We start from the raw sequence: 19,041 nt of genomic DNA on the forward strand, positions 1-19,041 counted from the left end.
TGCCTTTGGCTATGCAAGTCTGAAATTCATGGGAACTGGGGTAGAGGTGTACATTTGGGTGTCATCAGCAGATAGATGGCTTTTAAGACACAGGAAGGAATGAGATAATCAAGCGAGTGAATAAGGCAGAGTAAAGAAGAAATCAAAAGCTTTGGGGCAGCCTAGCATTAGATCCAGTCTAAGAAGTTAGCAGGGAGGAGAAGAAAGCAGTAAAGGAGAGTGAGAAGAAGGAAGACCAGTAGGACATAGTGTCAAATGCTGCTGAGAGCACAGGTAAGATGAGGCCTTAGAATTGACCATTGTTTATAGCAGTGCATAGGACCCTGGTGACCCTAACAAGAGCGGTTTGGGGAAGTAGTAGGATCAAAAGCTTGACTGGGATGGGTTAAGAGAAAGCGGGAGGGAAAGAATTGGAGGCAGCAAATAAAGACTGCTAATTACTATAAATGGGGAGCAAAGCTGATGGAAGAAATAAGATCAAGGGTAATTTGTTGTTTTGTTTTTAAGGGGTGAAGTAGCCGTATACTTCTATGCTATTGGGAAGGATCCAGTAGAGAGGGGGAAAATGGTGATGTAGAAGAGGGAAGGAGTATTTAAAAATTTTTGAATTTAAATACCTCTACATGGGACTTTGACACAGCATTTTGCCACAGTCCATACCATACTCTGCTTGCTTCTCTCACTTGTATAACCTACACTGGACTTCACATTTCTTGGCCTGGATGGATGCATATCTGTACGGGGCTCTAAGGCAACACTGGAATAAATCGGTAAGGATGCAAATTAGAACCACTCCTGCCAAGGTAGACAGAGCCCCCAAGTGCTAACGTACCCTGTTTGGGGGGCGTGTTTTTGGCAATTGGCTCATGCAGAGGCCACCAGATGAAAACTGACAGTCAGAAGCAGTTGAGATCCAAAAGCCTAATAATACACCATGTAGTGAAGGTTTGCGGAACTCTGTTTTGGTCCCTGGAAATCAAATTTGTGTTTCTTGGTGCAGGCTAAGGAAGAAAGTTATTAAATCAGGGGTGAGTGATCTCACAGCAGTGGGAGCAAAAGTGAATCTTTGCCTGGGCTTGGACTGGAATTGTATCTCCAGAGTAGAAATGAGATGTTTACCCCTGGACACCACCAGTGTGTCTGTAGCCCAAACATTGAATAACGGCAGTATCCAAACCGGAGAAAGGCAAGGAACTAATGCATGACTCTAGGTTTTGAAGGTGAAAGGCAAAGGAACCAGTATATATTGATTACTATGTTGGATATCTTTATTCTTATCCACCCTATTCTACCCTGGAAGGATGACCTGTGGGGATTAAACGTGGAAGCCAGCCTCCATCGTGGCTCAGTGAGCCCGGCCTCTTGGTATTCATTCTTCTCCACCTTGCACTCTATCCTGGAAAAGGAATCTGTAGGGCTGTTCGGCATGCTTCTGAGCTCTCTGGCTTCTGCTTACACTACACCCATGGGGAGCCCTGGAAGGAAGCTGTGGTGAGGTTACCTTGCACTGGCTGTGTCCCTCTACAGCAGATCATTGCTCCTGTAAAATGGTCTCTGCTCTACTTAACTCTCTCACTTTCCTGGGCCTTTTGGACATGGGGATGGTGACAGTTCCACTATTGCTGGACCCAGGCGTCTGCACATTCTTTATCGTTACCTTACCCCCTTCTGCACCTTTGTAATTAGTCTCTTTGTAAATAAACCCTTCTAAAAGTATTCTAATTTAAGTATGTCTTGTTTTATATTATAGGCCTGATTGATACCATAATTGGCATCATAAGTGGCTCTAGGAAACAGAGTCAAAATTGGATCTGGGATTTATTTGGTCATATAGTTAGAGGTCCAGGCATAGCCTTATTGCTGGGAGAAATAACTCAATTTTCCATTACTCCAGTTATCATTGGTGGTAGCCTGGGATGAAGGGCAAAATGTTGGCTATATGGAGCCTCTGAAAGTCCCATTATGAGAATCACAGCACAAACCCTCAGAAACTGGGAGTAATGACTTGACCCTGTGCTGATAACTATTTTTGATTTTTTTTTTTTTTTTTTTTTTTGGCCGCACTGCGTGACACGCGGGATCTTAGTTCCCCAACCAGGGATCAAACCTGTGCCCCCTGCAGTGGAAGTGAGGAGACTTAACCACTGGACCGCCAGGGAAGTCCCCACTATTTTTGATTTGAAAAGTAGCTCCTGGCTTCCTTCTGGTGAAGACTGAATGCTCCAACCATGCCATGAAATGCTTATGCGATCCAAACTGAGTGAGCCTGTCATGAGCTGAGTGTTATCTGACTCACTGAACCAAGAAATTGGGCATGTGTAGGAGTAATCCATAATAACATGGAAATGGTATATGTGAAAGTGGGCCCCCGTAGATCCAGAAGGCTCAAGAAACCTTCATGAGCAGGTGACATTCACATAGTACCTGTTCTTTCTGCTTCTCCTTCACCTCACACCCAAGACCTCAAGAGGAATTTCCCATCAGGCCTGATTTACAGATAGATCTGCATCCCAAACCCACATGAGCAGGAAATGAACAGCCATCATGCTACAGCCCTATTCAGAGGTAGCCTGAAAGATGGTGTTGAAATAACATTCTCCTTGAACTTCAAGAAGTACATCAGTTTATTCACTTCATTAGGGACAGTTAGTCTGAGGCATCGATCTACATTGACTCATATGCAACGGCAAAAAAGTTGCCCTGCTAGTTCAGGAACGTGGAAAGAACAAGATTGGGAGGTTGGTGAAAGATCTGGGGAGGAATGTGTTTGAAACTCTTGGAATGGGGACAAAATGAGAAGATGTAACCAGAGGTCTACAAGATGATACATTTTGTGGAGTCAGCCTTTTCTTAGTTTCATTGGTGCTGGTACAGTGGTTCTCTGAATACTCTTACCATGTGTCCCGTAATTCAGAAGCAGCTGGCTTAATAGTACAGAGGAATGGCCTGCTAAAGGCTCAATTGCTATGACACCTGGGAGACAGCATCTTGCAAAGTTGGAGTGGTGTCCTATCATATACAGTAAATGCCTTAAGCCAACAGCAAATGTGGTGTTGTTTCCGTATAGCCAGGATGTCTGAGTCTGGGAACTAAGGAGTAGAGATTGGAGTGGCCCCTATCACCACCTAATAACCCACTGGATATTGTTATTCTCTTTCCCTGTGACTTTGGGTTTGGTGAGTTTGGAGATTCTAGTGCCCGAGAGAAGAATCCTTTTGTTAGGGAACATTGGAAGTTGAGATTGCCCTCTAACCATTTTGGGATTCCTTGTATCAGCGAACTGATAGGCACAGGAAAGTGTCAGAGTAGCTGGGATGAATATCCTGATTACCAGGAATTGGTTCATTCTTCACAATGAGTACAATGAGGACTTTGAAACTCAGGGAATTCACTAGCTTCATTTCTTAAAATTCATAATAGTCCTGGTCAGTAGAAAACTGTAACAACCCCATTAAGACAATACCAACTAAGGACCCAAATCCCACAGGAACGAACATTTGGGCAATTCCATTAGATAAAGTACCTCCTTTGGCCAAAGTGTCGGCAGAGGCAAGGGGGCACAAGGAATGAATGGTGACAGAAGGTATCTGTGATCAGCTTAGGACTCAGGACAGCTTAAGAGGTGGGAATTGTAGCAGCTATGTCCTATGTTACTCTTCTTTTCTCCTCGTTTCCTTCTCTACCTGACTTAAGAATCCTAATGGTGGTTAATGTACTAGGTTTCCGGTAGGAATATGATCAAATTGACATCACCTGGCGATAATATGTTAGCTCTATTTCATCCCTGGTTCTGGAGGCATAGAGTGGATGCTGAGGGGTAGATTGCTCGTACCGGGTGTTTTCTGCTTGTACCCCTCTTCCGTGTTCCAGGACTTTAGAGAAAATATCTAATTTAATCTCAACAACCCTATAATGATAATAGGTCTTCTTGATTACCCTCTTACTATTGATATATACCTGGCATTGTTCTGCATGCTTTATATGAATTCATTCAATTAATCCTCATAGTAGCCTTACATGCCTAGTGTCCTATTATTCCCATTTTACAGATGAGGAAACTTAAGCACAGAACAGTTAAGTAACTTGCCCAAATCCACAAAGTTGGAGATTAACCTCTGCCCCCTAAGGCTTCTCAAAGCAGGTAGGTATGATTATCTTGTTTTCACAGATAGGAAAATAAAGAGATAGAGAAGTAAAGGGACTTATCCCAGATATAGTCAGCGCCCTCCCCCCTCCCCCCCCCCAGCTAGAATTCATCGTTAGGTCTTTCTAACCTCAAAGGTAATGCTCATGTCTAATGTACTCTGCTGCCTTAACAGTGCTTCATTTTCAGGGGTCAGTATGAGAAAAGTGCAGCTGTGAAATGCAGATTCTATGAACATAAAACAGCTTTTGATAAATTCAAAATTTATGGTTTGAAAAAGGCAAATGGTCTAACTTAAATAAAGATTAAACTTGACAGTAGAAGTGTAAGCATGACCCAGATTTACTAGATAGCTAGTGCTTTCTTTAAATATTCAGTTTATGTTTGGACCTAATCCATAGAAAATTTGAGAGCCAAAAAGGTATAAATGTATTTTGATACATAATATATGAAAATAAAATAAATACGTTAAATTACATTATTATATAATATATTATATTAAATATATTTATATTACTTTATGTAAATATATAAAATATATATTAAAATATTTTTGAAGAAATGCGATGGACCTAATTCAAAATCCCTGCTAACAGATTTCCTAGGAGAACATTGTTTCTGGAATCATATTCTTGTGTATACTTGTCAACTGACATTAGCCCTGATCAAGGTAAAGAGGAATACAGTGGTCATTTATCATTCACAGACTGAGGAAATGCATGAAACCAGACCCAGGAACAAGAGCCTGAGAAGGGAAACCACAGTGGCCGGGGTGCCAGTAACTTCTTTTTGTGTTAGTGACAGTTTTTCATCTTCTACTAGTGAAGAAGGGCACGGTCGAGACTTTGCATATGCTTTGCAATACTTTCTGTCACCCGTACCCTCAGGGATTTCCTCCTTTGGACCAGCACCAGCAGCCTCCTCTATCCAATATCACGGACTCACGGCTTTCTAACAGTTGAGAATGATCTGCTTTTCAGATAATACCGTCCAGTCGATTTTCTGCTGTTGCTGTTCCGTGCAGAAGCGGTAAGTCTTCTTCCGAGGGCAACTTCTCGGAAATTAATTCATTCCTTTTCTCTATTGCCTGTCGAGTCTCCACATCTCTTTGTATCTGCTGTTGCCTCTGCCTGGGAAACCCTACTCCCCATTTTCTTCCTGTTGAATGGCCATTCATTTAAAGCTAGCTGTAGGTCAGGTGTCAGGTCTGTGATGCTTCCTTGATCCTCCTGGATTTAATTGCTCCTTCCATTGTGTTCCCAGAGCACGCGGCTTGGTTCTTTATTTAATACTTATTTCATGTATGCTATTTATATGTCTGTGTTTCACTCTGTAATTTTTACCTTTTAAGGGTAAGAATCCTGTCTTGTTTATTTGAGTATCTCCCCCAAACTATCAGTGCGTTTTACACTTTGGTGCCCAGCAAATGACGTATAAGGATAAAATCCAGCGCATCATGATAATAATAAGAGCCAACATTTAATGGGAGTGTTCTATATGTCAGACTGTGCTAAGAAGTTTGCATATTTTAGCTCAAGTGACTCTCAAAACCACCCATTTTTTTTTACAATCTCCATTATACAGATGAGGAAATTGAGGCTTAGAGAGGTTACATTGCTTACCCAAGGCCACACTATGAAAATGGTAGACCTGGGATCTGAACTCATGTTCTTATCGCTACACCATGTCTACTTATAACAATAGATACCATCGAATCAGGTGATGCATGTAAAATGATAAACACTGTGCCTGACACAGAGTAAGGTCTTCATTATCATGATTATAATTGTACACCCTTAATATGCACCAGACTCTGTATTGGGCACATGAGATGTTTTCTCAATTTTATTTCATAACAACTCTATACGCTCTTAGCACCTCTAGTTTCCAGATTAAAAAAAATGAAGTTCTGAGAGGTAGTACCTTGTTCAAGGAAATGGAGTTTGGAAGTCTTCTAAAAAAAAAAACAATAGGAAGGAGATTTTTCTACTAGTTCGTGATAATCTAGTAGATTCATAGATAACTTGAGTACAAATAATCATTTGTAACATGATTATTTTTCAATGTCAGACAAGTGAGGACACAAATAAGCCTTAGCAAAGATGAAGAACTTTCAGAAAAATACACGCAGCGTCGCAGACCATGGTTCAGTGAATTGCCAAGTAAGAAGCAAGTGAGTATCGTTTTGATGGGGGTGAAGGGGTAGAGGACGGTGGCATTTTTAGGGTCTGGGCCTCATGAGGTACCGTTTGCTGCCATGCCCAGAACCTAGTATCATGGTTGGCACATAATGAGTTCTCAGTAAACATTTAGTGAATCGATGTCCTAGAAGAAAGTGAAAGACAGAAACCAACCAACCAACCAACCAACAAAAACAGTTAAAATAGACTACTCTGCTATATTTTGGCAGAACTTGAAATTGGGAAAAAATGTATCCTGGCTACTGCCATTTTGAGGCCAGGATTAATTTTCAGTTCAGTGGCGGAGAATCAGTTTTCTTGGGAAGTGTGTTAAACCCAAACACAAGCTTACAGCACGCGAAAGGGAAGAGCTGTTTTTCTTTTTCCAAGAGAGAAAAATCCTTGAAGTGAAACTATTAAGGAGGAAATAAAATTTTAAGAATTGTGACATGAGAACAATTCAGTGCAATGCTGGCAAGAGAATTGGTGATCTTGAGAATTTACAAAATGATGAGTGTGTTGCTGGATCTGGAAGTTGTTCTATAGTTAGTCATTTCCTACCTTTATCCCACCTGGGCTTCTGCTTTGGTGCAGCTGGCTGGGAGAAGTGAGGGGGCAGGCAAATAGGCTCTATCCCGATTCTTTTTTAGTACAGATCACTAAAACAATAGCACAACGACTCACTCTTTAGTTTTTACAGTCCAACAGGGGCCGAGTGCAGCCATCAAAACGCAAGCCGCTGCCTCCCCTCCCACCCTCTGAGTTTGCTGAAGAGAAGATCCAAGTCAAAGCACTGTATGATTTCCTGCCCAGAGAGCCCTGTGACTTAGCCTTAAAGAGAGCAGAGGAATACCTGATCTTGGAGAAGTGTAATCCTCACTGGTGGAAGGCAAGAGACCGCTTGGGGTAAGACTGATGGCTTAGTCTTTACCAAATCTCTCATCTCTCATTCTCTGAAGACTTCTGAAGCATGACATAGACTCCGTGTAGTGGCTCATTTAATCCAGGTTTATAACTCTTCCTCGTAAATGAAACAGAAGCTGTTCCCACACCTCCCCATCTGTATGAAAGAGCATTATAGCACCGTGATTTCAGGCAGACTCTCCAAACTAGGTACACGTGGCTTTATATCCTGATGCTGCCTCGTACTGTTGTGTGTCCTTGGGCAAGTCACTTACCCTCTCTGTTTCCCTCCCTCCCTCCCTCCTTCCCTCCTTTCCTTCCTTTCTCTCTTCCTTCTCAGTTATAATTGACATATAACATTATATTAGTTTTAAGTATACAACATAATGATTCAATATTTATATATATTGTCAAATACTCACTACAAGTCTAGTTAACATTCATCACCATACATAGTTACAAGTTTTTTTTCTTGTGACGGGAACTTTTACGAACTTTTATTTATTCTCTTAGCAACTTTCAAGCATGTGATACGGTACTATTAACTGCAGTTACCATTCTATACATTATATCCCCAAGACATATTTATTCTGTAGCGGGAGTTTTATACCTTCTGATCCCCTTCACCCACTTCAGCCCCATCCACCCCTGCTTCTGGCAACCGCCAATCTGTTCTTTCTATCTATGAGCTTGTTTGTTTGTTTCTTCAATTTTTCATTTTTTAAAAGATTTCACAGGTAAGTGAGACCATATAGTATTTGTCTTTGTCTGACTTACTTCACTTAATATAGTGCTCTCCAGGTCCATCTATGTTGCTGTAAAGGAAAAGATGTTCTTCTTTTTATGGCTGAATAATATTCCATTGTAGAGATATATACCACATTTTCTTTATCCACTCATCCGTCAGTGGATACTTAGGTTGTTTCCACGTCTTGGCTATTGTAAATAGCGCTGCAATGAACATGGGGGTGCATATATCTTTTTGAGTTAGTGTTTTCATTTTCTTCAGATAAATACCTAGAAGCAGAATTGCTGGATCATATGGTAGTTCTATTTTTAATGAATTTTTGTTTCTTTAGTTGTAAAATGGGAATGATCGTTCCTACCATACAAGTTCTTATTCTAATTTATGCTTTCTTTGGCAATTTGAATTTTTTTCCTGTTAAGCTCTGAGATAGAAACAGAAACAGTATCTTATTCATTTTCATATTTCTACAATGACTAGTTTTAGAAGTAAACATTGCAATAGTTTCTGAATTAAATTGGAAAGAAAAAAGACCCTGGGATGCAATAAGACTTCTTTGTGTCCGTTGCAATAGATTGCTAATGCCAGACTGGAGTCCTGGGTAGAGAAGAATTCTGAGGAGTAGGTGAGCTTTCTGGGAAAGAATGCTGGCATTGATTTCTGATCCTTGTCAGGATTTGGAGATTGTAAGTGTCTAAGCATCAGAAGTACATACATACCTGTTTATTTATATTTTCCTGATGATTTGGCTGTGTTACCAGTTTTTGATTGAGTCTCAACATGTGATGGAGACTTTTCAGTGGGAAAAGAGGTATGATGTCCCAGTGATCACAGTAAGTTAGTAGGTTCAGGGCTGTGTAATTAGCTACTGCTGCAGGTGGCCTATTGGCATGACTCAGACTTAAAGAGAAACAACAGCAATTTTTAACTTCAAAGTTAGTAACTGAATATAGTTTTTTTTTTTTTTTGGATTCAAACATGATAAATAGTACCCAAATTCTGCTTTGCCACACCTCCAAACCCAGTCTCTTTCCCAAAAGGAAGCACCATTATTCATTTAGTGAGTACTTGTCCAGATCATTCTCAATGCACTCATTGAAACATATGGTATTGTTTGCAGATATAATTTAGCTAAGTCTGACCATACTTTATGCATTGCTCTGCAACTTGCTTGTATTCCTCAATAAAATGTCTTGGAGATCTTTCCATCATTTTAAATTTCAGATTTCATTGGCGAAGGTATAGGAAAAGAGAAACCCCTCCCCTGCTGATGAGTGTATAAATTGGTACATTTCCCTTCAACAGCAATTTACTGTATCTACTGAAAGATGTACATACTCCGTGACCCAGCAGTCTCCCTGCTTGGTATCTGTCTTAGAGAAGTACTTTTACTTGTACACAAGAAGACATGTTCAAGTATTTCTTTCCAGCTTTGCTGTAATAGGGGTGTGGCTAAACTAGAATATCTATTCTGTGGAATACTCTGTGGCAATTAAAAAGAATTAAGTCAATATCTTTGTAATTGGTATGCTTTTAATCTAGTCACTATGATGTCCCAGTGATCACGTAAGTACACCTTTTCCTCTTTGCAAAGATTTTTGTCAGAAAACGTCTTAAACTATTCACATTATAAGTCAGAAACTTAGTATTTATCATGCAGAGGTTTTAGTTGAAATGAAAAAACTTTTCTTTCTTCTTTCAACAATTTAAGTAGTCAAATGAATTTGATTTTCCCCTGCATCCTTGAGGTTTTTAAAAGGATTTTTGCCACAATAATGCCACAAATGTGCCAAGCGTTTTGATTTTTGCTTTGTCTTTGTAGGAATGAAGGCTTAATTCCAAGCAACTATGTGACTGAAAACAAACCAACCAACTTAGAAATATACGAGTAAGTGTCCTCCAAAATATGTCCTACGGTTAATCTATGAAAATTATGTACATTTGGGCAGCTTATAAGTATACATAGCGGTTTTGGTCTGTAAGACCAAAGTAAGGAAAAGAAGGTAACACGGTTGGCAGCTTTAGCCTAAGAGGTCTTTGATCCTTCTAACGGTTGATTCAGAAACTTCTTTTTCTTAAAATCACTTTTGTTTTGTACGGCCAATTAAAAAAATTTTTGACAGTGACAATGTGAAACCAAACACTCATCTTGCACTTATTTTAATACATGTCCTAAATGGAAAAGTTATTATTTAAAAAATGGGGACTTCCCTGGTGGTCCAGTGGTTAAGACTCTGCACTTACACTGCAAGGGGCATGGGTTCGATCCCTGGTCAGGGTACTAAGATCCCTCATGCCATGCAGCGTGATCAAAACATTTAAAAAAATTAAAAATGGCATTAATTGTGCATAAATGAAATTAGACTTAATATATAGACACATTACTATATTTAGCTCATGTTTTGAAATCTTTTAGAAATCAATGAAGTTGAGAAGTAGGCTAATGTAGTTTGGAAGAACATTTGGTATGTTACTAGAGTTCTGCTTAGAAATACATTCTTGCTACCCTTATAGATTTAAAAGACGGAAATCTTAGCAGTCACTCTGCAGATCATTCTGCCCCTCATTCTGCAGATCAGAAACTATGGTTGAGATATTAAATTTATTTATTTTTGGCTGCATTGGGTCTTTGTTGCTGCGTGCGGGCTTTCTCCAGTAGTGGCGAGCGGGGGCTACTCTTCGTTGCAGTGCACGGGCTTCTCACTGTGGTGGCTTCTCTTGTTGTGGAGCACAGGCTCTAGGCACGCAGGCTTCAGTAGTTGTGGCTCGCGGGCTCTAGAGAGCAGGCTCACTAGCTGTGGCGCAGGGGCCCAGTTGCTCCGTGGCATGTGAGACCTTCCTGGACCAGGGCTCGAACCCGTCTTGAACTGTGAAATGAACAGGTAAGGCATTTACAGTTTGGTCCACCTTGCCTAGTATTACAGGTGTACTACATTCATAGATACTTCAGTCCTCCAGTCAATTTATTTGTTCAGTCTTTTTTATTGTGCACTTAGGATGTACCAGATGTTAGCTGTTCCAGGCCTTGGAAACACAATACGGAATACACAGAAGCAGTCCCTGCCTTCATGCAACTTACAGCTTCATGGGAAAATAGACATTAAACAACCCCAAATTCACAAATAAATATATCATTTTAAATTGTGGTATTATGAAGGAACAGTATGGGGCACAGGGAGAGGGAAGGGGATATAATTTAAATGAGCGTCTTGGGTGGGGAAGACCTTTCTGAGGAAGTGACTTGAGGGCTAAAGGGGGCAGGAGGGAGTTAGGGGCCGAGGGGGGAAGGAATGCTGTGTCCACATGGGCTTCTGACATTTCAGGGGCACCTTTATTCAGAGAAATATTTATGGCTACTTTGGTTTGAAATTAAATTATCAACATTACAACGTAAAACCCTGGTTTTCAGTAAGCCTTCAGATTTAACTTGTAAGTCTTGATATACTACGCATAAATCTAAAAAGGTTAAGAACAATCACCTTAATTCATACTCAACATACGAAATGTCTTTAAACAATCCATCCTATTTATAAGCTCAGTTAATTAAATTTCTGGAAACATCTAACTTGCATTGATAAACTGAATAAATTCAGTTTTCTTTTTAAGTATTGTACATCACATGCCTGACGGCAAATTTGCAATTGTAATAGCCCTTTGTAAGTCCTTACATGATCCTGGAAGTGTAATAAGTTAAACAGATATATGTGGTAAATCGAGTTCTCTTATCCATATGAATGTCATTTTAAAAATTGGTTCAATTCCCTCAAACTTCAAATAACAAGTTTAAGATTAATTTTAAATCAAAGACAAAAACCTGATATGCCAGATTCTCTTAAAATTATAGATATTTTAAATAGCAAACATTGATTATCCTGAGCTATGGAAATATGAGTCTGATTTATCTAATTGTCTCTACACTGAGTGCTTAACCTTCTCAGGGTTAGAAAGTCACTCAGTGAAGCAGATTAACCTTCTCAGACCTAATAGGGTTTCTAGGGCTAAAACTCAAGACCACAATACTGTTACTTATTGATCAGAAATCTAAGAATGGCACATGGGAGGCTTACATATATATAAGATGGTTGTACTCAACCACAGTTGGACGTACTGTGAGTCCAATCCTGGTGAGTTTGAGCCAGGATTTTTTTTAATATGTCAGTGGAAGGCCCACCACAATCCTGTGTATTGGGGCTTCTATTGAAATCATTCAATGTTAGTTTTTTTTTTTAATTTTTTAAACATTTATTTACTATTTATTTATTTATTTTTGGCTGCGTTGGGTCTTCGTTGCTGTGCGCGGGCTTTCTCTAGTTGCGGCGAGCCGGGGCTGCTCTTCGTTGCCGTGTGCAGGCCTCTCATTGCGGTGTTTTCTCTTGTTGCGGACCATGGGCTCTAGGTGCGTGGGCTTCAGCAGTTGTGGCTCACAGGCTGTAGAGCACAGGCTCAGTAGTTGTGGCACAGGGGCTTAGTTGCTCCACAGCATGTGGGATCTTCCCAGACCAGCGCTCAAACCCGTGTCCCCTGCATTGGCAGGTGGATTCTTAACCACTGCGCCACCAGGGAAGCCCCTCAATATTAGTTTTATAATCAGTGTTGTCTCAGTAAAGGAGTTACAGCCTTACCTATTTGAAAAAAACAAAACAGAACAAAAACTCTTCTAACTTTTACCAACTGATTTAAAGAGATGAAATTCTGAAATACCATGCTTCCACCTCCTCTAAATTGCATTCATCCTATCTTTTCCTGCCTTACATATATCATTATAATAATGCAGATGGAATTCTGCATTATTTTAAAGGGTCTTAAATTCATCATATACTTCTATCTGGCTCTTTTGTTACTACTTTGAAGTCATTCTAAGTATGACTTCCACGTGGATGGATTTTTAATTTATATTTAGTCAAAATTAATATATTTATTTTATTTATCACTATAATAAATAAGTACAAAGCAACAAAATTAACACCAACACAATAGCAGGTAAAAAACACTATTTAGAAAAAAATCAATTTATGTTAATCTCTCCCCTTTCGAGTACATTATGCAGTCTTGGCTTTTTACAGCTTCAGTTATTTCAGTGAGCTATAATCATCATTCTCCTTTTAGCACCCATATTTCAGAACTTAGCCAGTGGGGGGCCCCATTAAACTGGTTCCCTGTGTCTTTAACTCTGTCTCATTTATTTTGAAAGAATTTCTTCTTTCTACAGCAAGAGGTCTCAGACTCATCTTGAAATTCCTTTCCACAATATGAATAGTCATTAAAAAGTACTGAATGATATGCACAGTTTAACATCACAGTTACTCTTGTTTCCACTAGCAGTAAGTAGTCATATAGTCATATTACTTTGATTAGAATCATCTGTAATCATCCCCTATTCTCTGTGGTTCATCTTTTTAAAAGACTGTTTTCAATTTGAGGGCATTAGTATTTAAAGAACCTGACCATTCTAATTTAGTGGCAACTTTCTACTATTGAAGGTTAGGGGAAGTCCACATGATGAGATAGGTTCCATCCTCCAAGGCAGGTCTGAGTTTCAATCAGCCACCTTTGCGCTCCCCCCACTTGACTTACTGCATGGTTATATATGCCCTCTTCCTTCCACTGTCCACAAAAATATTATTTCTGGTAAAATTAGATTAACTCCTTTTTAAAATCTTGTTTTGAAATGAAAGCTTTTCCATTTTTCTGTCTCTCGCCTTTGTTCTACCGTTTCCTCTCTCTTTCCTGTACCACATTTGCCTACTGATTGTGTTGTTATACCAAACCATATGTTTAAATTACAGTGTTACTTAATTACGATCACTGTGTGTAGCTCTGGTATTTTAAAGTCATTGAATGATGGCTTCATGCAGAGATAACAGCAAGGTCGGAGGCAGAAAAGGGCTTCGTGAGTTTGAGCCAGGAAAGATTCCCAATGTGGCCCAAGCTTAGTAAGCGAGGGGAAAAAGAGGACCACCATGAGGCCCGTGAGGGATTGGGGTAGGGTGATTTGTATATTGGTTGTTTACGCTATCAAACCACTGACTTTACCACAAGGTAACAAACTCAGGAGAGTCAGATAAGTTGGTGTGAGTTTTAAGTTCAGAAAGATAACATAACACATATATAAGCATGTAAACAAGATGTTCCTGAGGGGAAAGAAATGGTTATTTTTTAGTTTGTTTAACCAAAGCTCTGTAAGGTGTTTATTGAAGATGATGACTTCCTAACCACGTACCTTTTATGGAATTTTCAGGAGGTTATATCATTCAAAATTATATACTAAGTGTGCGTCAGAAAGTTGAATGGAGATGTGATAGAATAAGTGAGATCTTGACTTGCAATCAATAAAACTGTATTAAACTAACGGACACATTACCTTACCTTATTGTTTATCTGAGTTAAAAATCACTCCGTTTTCTAAAATCAGTTCTGGAGAAAGTTTTTAAAAATGAAGGAAATGGAGCAGCTTGGGGTTTTTTGGTTTTTTTTTTCTGGAAAGAAATGGAACATAACATTTAAAAATTATTTTTATTACTTTTACAGGTGGTACCATAGAAATATCACCAGAAATCAGACAGAACGTCTTTTGAGACAAGAGGTAATTCAATTTATTTGTGAATAAATTTGTGAATATTTTCAAAATTTCTGGGAGAGGCACATTATAAAGACTTTACCCAACTAAAAAGTTGTATTACTCACTGGTTTTGTTTTTTTAGTTTTAAAATATTGTTACAGCTTCATCTCTACTATACATTTTTTAAGTCGTAAACTAGATATCTTTGTATCAAATCATGTTTTTCATTGATTTTCACCATAATTTCAGAAATGTCTTTCTCCTGAAATGATTCCAACTCTAACATACTAAAACTCCTTCATTCACTCTGAAGTGCATTCTGCCAGAAGGGTCTCTGTTTGGATTGCCTGTGTACCTTTGCATCAATGACAATCCAATATATAGTCTGCCCTCCTGAGCTTAGCTTAGACTCATGAAAAACACAGATATAGAAAAATACACGGGGCTGCACTTTCGTTCTTGGGAACAAAAGGAAGAGTGGAGTAGCCAAAATATCAAACTCAGATCAAAACTGCTCATCTAGGTCAAAACAAAACAAAACTGTGTATAGTTTAAATTTCCAACTGACGGTAAATATCAACTGTGGGTAAATGTACAGTCAGAACTAGAAAGTAAGTGAGAAGTATTTGTGTCATTATGACCTGGTGTCGGATGTTGAGGAAATCTAGAAATATGAGCGAGAATCAGGTCTGTATCTCAAAACTCAGTGCCAGTAATGGCTTAGGACACGGGGATGGTCCAGTTAGTAGCTGGGGGACAGGCTGAGCACGAGGGACACAGACCAGCCTCAGGTGGTGGTGGGGACAGAGGCTGGAGGTCTGGCCTGGCCTCACTGGCCGCGAGGAAATGGAGCATGGCGGCAAATGCAATATCTGCCTGGCATGGTGACATTATACATTAGTGGGTGCAGAATGGACAAAGAAGGTGTGATGACAGGCAGGCAGAAGTGGAGAAGGGAAGTCGAAAAGTAGGTCCACAGTAAGCAAGCTGGTCACAGGTAATATGGCCTGAATCTCTGGGCTGGGCAGGTCCTACGTGAGGTCCTACATCTGAGAGGAAACCAGAATGGGGCAAGTGTCTGACCTCCCTACAAAGGCTAGAATGGGGAATTTGGTAGCAAACCTTCCCATACCCACAACCCAGATATCGTAAATATCAATAGTAACATTGGGTCATAACATTCTTTAACAAAATAAGACATTACAGATACAGTTAAAGCCCACCCCCTCCCTCATCTTTCTGGTCCTCACTCACTCGGCAGAGGCAACCACAGTAGAAGGGTGTGTTCCCATTTTGTCCATGTGTTTAATTTTTTTTTTTTTTGCGGTACGCGGCCTCTCACTGTTGTGGCCTCTCCCGTTGCGGAGCACAGGCTCCGGACGCGCAGGCTCAGAGGCCATGGCTCACGGGCCCAGCCGCTCCGCGGCATGTGGGATCTTCCCGGACCGGGGCACGAACCCATGTCCCCTGCATCAGCAGGCAGACTCTCAACCACTGCGCCACCAGGGAAGCCCTAAATGTTTTAAAGATGTGCTTTTCACATTTAGATCTTTAATCTGTCTGAAGAGTGTGTATGATATTTTATTTTATTTTTTTTTCTTCGGTGCGCGGGCCTCTCACTGTTGTGGCCACTCCCGTTGCGGAGCACAGGCTCCGCACGTGCAGGCTCAGCGGCCATGGCTCACGGGCCCAGCCTCTCCGTGGCATGTGGGATCTTCCCGGACCGGGGCACGAACCCGTGTCCCCTGCATCGGCAGGCGGACTCTCAACCACTGCGCCACCAGGGAAGTCCTGTGTATGATATTTTAAATATATACATATTTTTCCTCTATATCTTAAAATATTTTTTGTAATTTACATATTTTCTAATTTTTATTTTTTAAAATATGCCTGGTTTACATCCTATTTGGTTATGAGGCATTTAAAATATATTGCTTGTTTGGGTTTCCTAATATTTTATTTAGCATTTGTCCTGTCAAGTTCAAAGTTAGCCTGGCTTCTAATTTTCTGTCTTCTTTGTCTGGTTTTAGCATAAAAGTTATACTAGCATCATAAAATGAGTTGGCATGTGGGGTTTTTATCTCTTTTTCCAATCTCTGGAATTGTTATATTAGATAGAAGTTATTTGTTTCTTGAAGGTTAGATATATCTTTTGTAAAATAGTCTGGCAAGCTGCATTTTCAAACAGATAGATATTTGATTACAATTTAATTTCCTTTTCTGTTTGTGTTTTTTTTTTTTTGTTTTTTGTTTTTTTTTGCGGTACGCGGGTCTCTCACCGCTGTGGCCTCTCCTGTTGCGGAGCACAGGCTCCGGACGCGCAGGCCCAGCGGCCATGGCCCACGGGCCCAGCCGCTCTGCGGCACATGGGATCCTCCCGGACTGGGGCACGAACCCGCATCCCCTGCATCGGCAGGCGGACCCTCAACCACTGCGCCACCAGGGAAGCCCCTGTTTGCGTTTTTTGGGGGGATTTAATTTATATTTACCTAAGGAATTGCCTATTTTATATTTATTTTCAAATTTATTGCATAAATTATTTATGGAAGTATCTTATAATTTTATTAATTTCATATTTCAATAGTCAAAAAATTTTTATACTTCAAAAATCAAAAGGAAGGACTTTGAATTTTCTTTCATCCTTGTCTCCAACCCATCAATTTCCCTCCAAACTACTATTATTAGTTTGTTTTGTGTCCTTTCACAGATATTTACTATATATGCAAGCAAGTACAATATATCAATATTTTCTTGTGTTATTTTTATGCAAATGGTAACATAATTATTATACTTTTCTGTACGTTACTTTTTTTCACTTAATAATATATTTTAGGAATCTTTCCACATCAGTATGTAAAGTGTCCTCATTCATTTTACACCTGCATAGTATTTCTTAGCATGAATGTGTCACAATTTATTTTTTTAATTAATTAATTAATTAATTATTTTTTGGCTGCGTTGGGTCTTCGTTGCGGTGCACGGGCTTCTCATTGCAGTGGCTTCTCTTGTTGCGGAGCACGGGCTCTCGGTGTGCGGGCTTCAACAGTTGTGGCTCGCGAGCTCTAGAGCCTACGCTCAGCAGTCGTGGCACTCAGGCTTAGTTACTCCGCGGCATGTGCGATCTTCCCAGACCAGGGCTCGAACCCGTGTCCCCTGCATTGGCAGGTGGATTCTTAACCACTGCGCCACCAGGGAAGTCCCTGTCACAATTTATTTAACCGATCCTTCATCATAGAAATTTAAGTAGTATATACTTCTTTACTATTAAAACAGTCCTGCCGTAGGTAACCAACACGTTTGTCTTCTTTCCATTTATGTGAGAATATTTGTAGGATAAATCACCAAAGGAGGAAATTCTGGGTCAAAGAGAATGCACATTTCCAATTTTGTTAGATATCACAATGCCCTCTATAAGAGTTGTATCAATTTATATATCTGTCTTACATTTAGACATGTAAGAGAGTGCTTATTTTCCCACAGCATCTTCAGCAAGCGTTTTAATTAAACATTTGGAACTTTGCTCTCTGACATCTCATCTCAGTGTGATTTAATTTGCTTTTCTCTTATTCTGGGAATGTTAAGTAGTTTTTTCTATATTAAAGTCTATATATTTGTATTTCCTTTTCTGTAGCTGTCCATATCCTTTGCAAGATTTTCTGTGGGTTTTTTTGATGCTTCCCTCACAATTTGTAGGACCTAGGTAGCTATATTGAGGAAATTAGCTCTTTGTGATATGTGGCAATATTTTCTCCAATTTTTGCTTTGTGTTTTTTTTCTTGCCATGAATAGTATTTGAATTTTTAAGACAAATTTTTGTAAGACTTCAGGGTTTGTGTCAGGTTAGAATTGCCTTGTCCACTCCAAGGTTATAAAAAAAAATTCCCATGTTTCTTGACTACTTTAGTGACTTTATTTTTTATGTATACATGTTTGATCCATTTATAATTTTTCCTGTTATCATGAGGTTTGGATCCAAGTTAATTTTTTTCTTTACCAAGTGTCCTTCTTGTCTGTATTGATTTGAGATGCCACTTTCATCATAAACACAAAAAACTGTGTCTGGACTTACTGCATGGTTTCATTGATCAGCCTGTCTATTCATGTTCTGCCATTATAATGTTTTAACCACTGAAGCTTTCTCTGGTGTGGCTAGCCTCCTTTCTTCTTTTTTAGAAACATTCTGGAGACACATATTTTGTCCATATGAACTTCAGAATTACTTTGCCTCATTTAAAAAACTTTCCTGTTGGTTGCATTAAATTTACAGATTAATTTAGAGAAAATTGTTCATGCATTACAGATCAGTGGGGTTTAGGGACCAATTTGTTCCAGGACCCATATATTAATTACTCATATAGAAAAAATTAAAATTAGATCCCTACATCAAGCAAAAACAGATCTTAGATGGAGTTAAGACCTAATAAGAAAAAGCAAATACTTTTGTATTTTTCAGGAGCATTTTAAGGTTTTCTTCATTTAGCCCTTGCACATGGATTTTTAAGTTTATTTT

General features: G+C 39.5%; 1 protein-coding gene across 1 annotated transcript in view; it reads left to right on the forward strand.

Moving 5' to 3' along the window:
- The first annotated feature begins 5,088 nt into the window (after positions 1-5,088).
- Positions 5,089-19,041, forward strand: part of TXK (TXK tyrosine kinase) — a 46,674-nt gene continuing 32,721 nt past the window's right edge. Inside the window, exons 1-5 of the mRNA XM_060012598.1 lie at positions 5,089-5,173; positions 6,215-6,317; positions 7,025-7,230; positions 9,795-9,860; positions 14,501-14,555. Of these exons, the coding sequence (XP_059868581.1) occupies positions 5,109-5,173; positions 6,215-6,317; positions 7,025-7,230; positions 9,795-9,860; positions 14,501-14,555 (495 nt within the window). The 5' untranslated portion in view covers positions 5,089-5,108. The remainder of the gene's footprint in view (positions 5,174-6,214; positions 6,318-7,024; positions 7,231-9,794; positions 9,861-14,500; positions 14,556-19,041) is intronic.

Source organism: Delphinus delphis, chromosome 5 (genome assembly GCF_949987515.2).
Source record: "Delphinus delphis chromosome 5, mDelDel1.2, whole genome shotgun sequence".
In the NCBI taxonomy this organism is placed as follows: domain Eukaryota; kingdom Metazoa; phylum Chordata; class Mammalia; order Artiodactyla; family Delphinidae; genus Delphinus; species Delphinus delphis.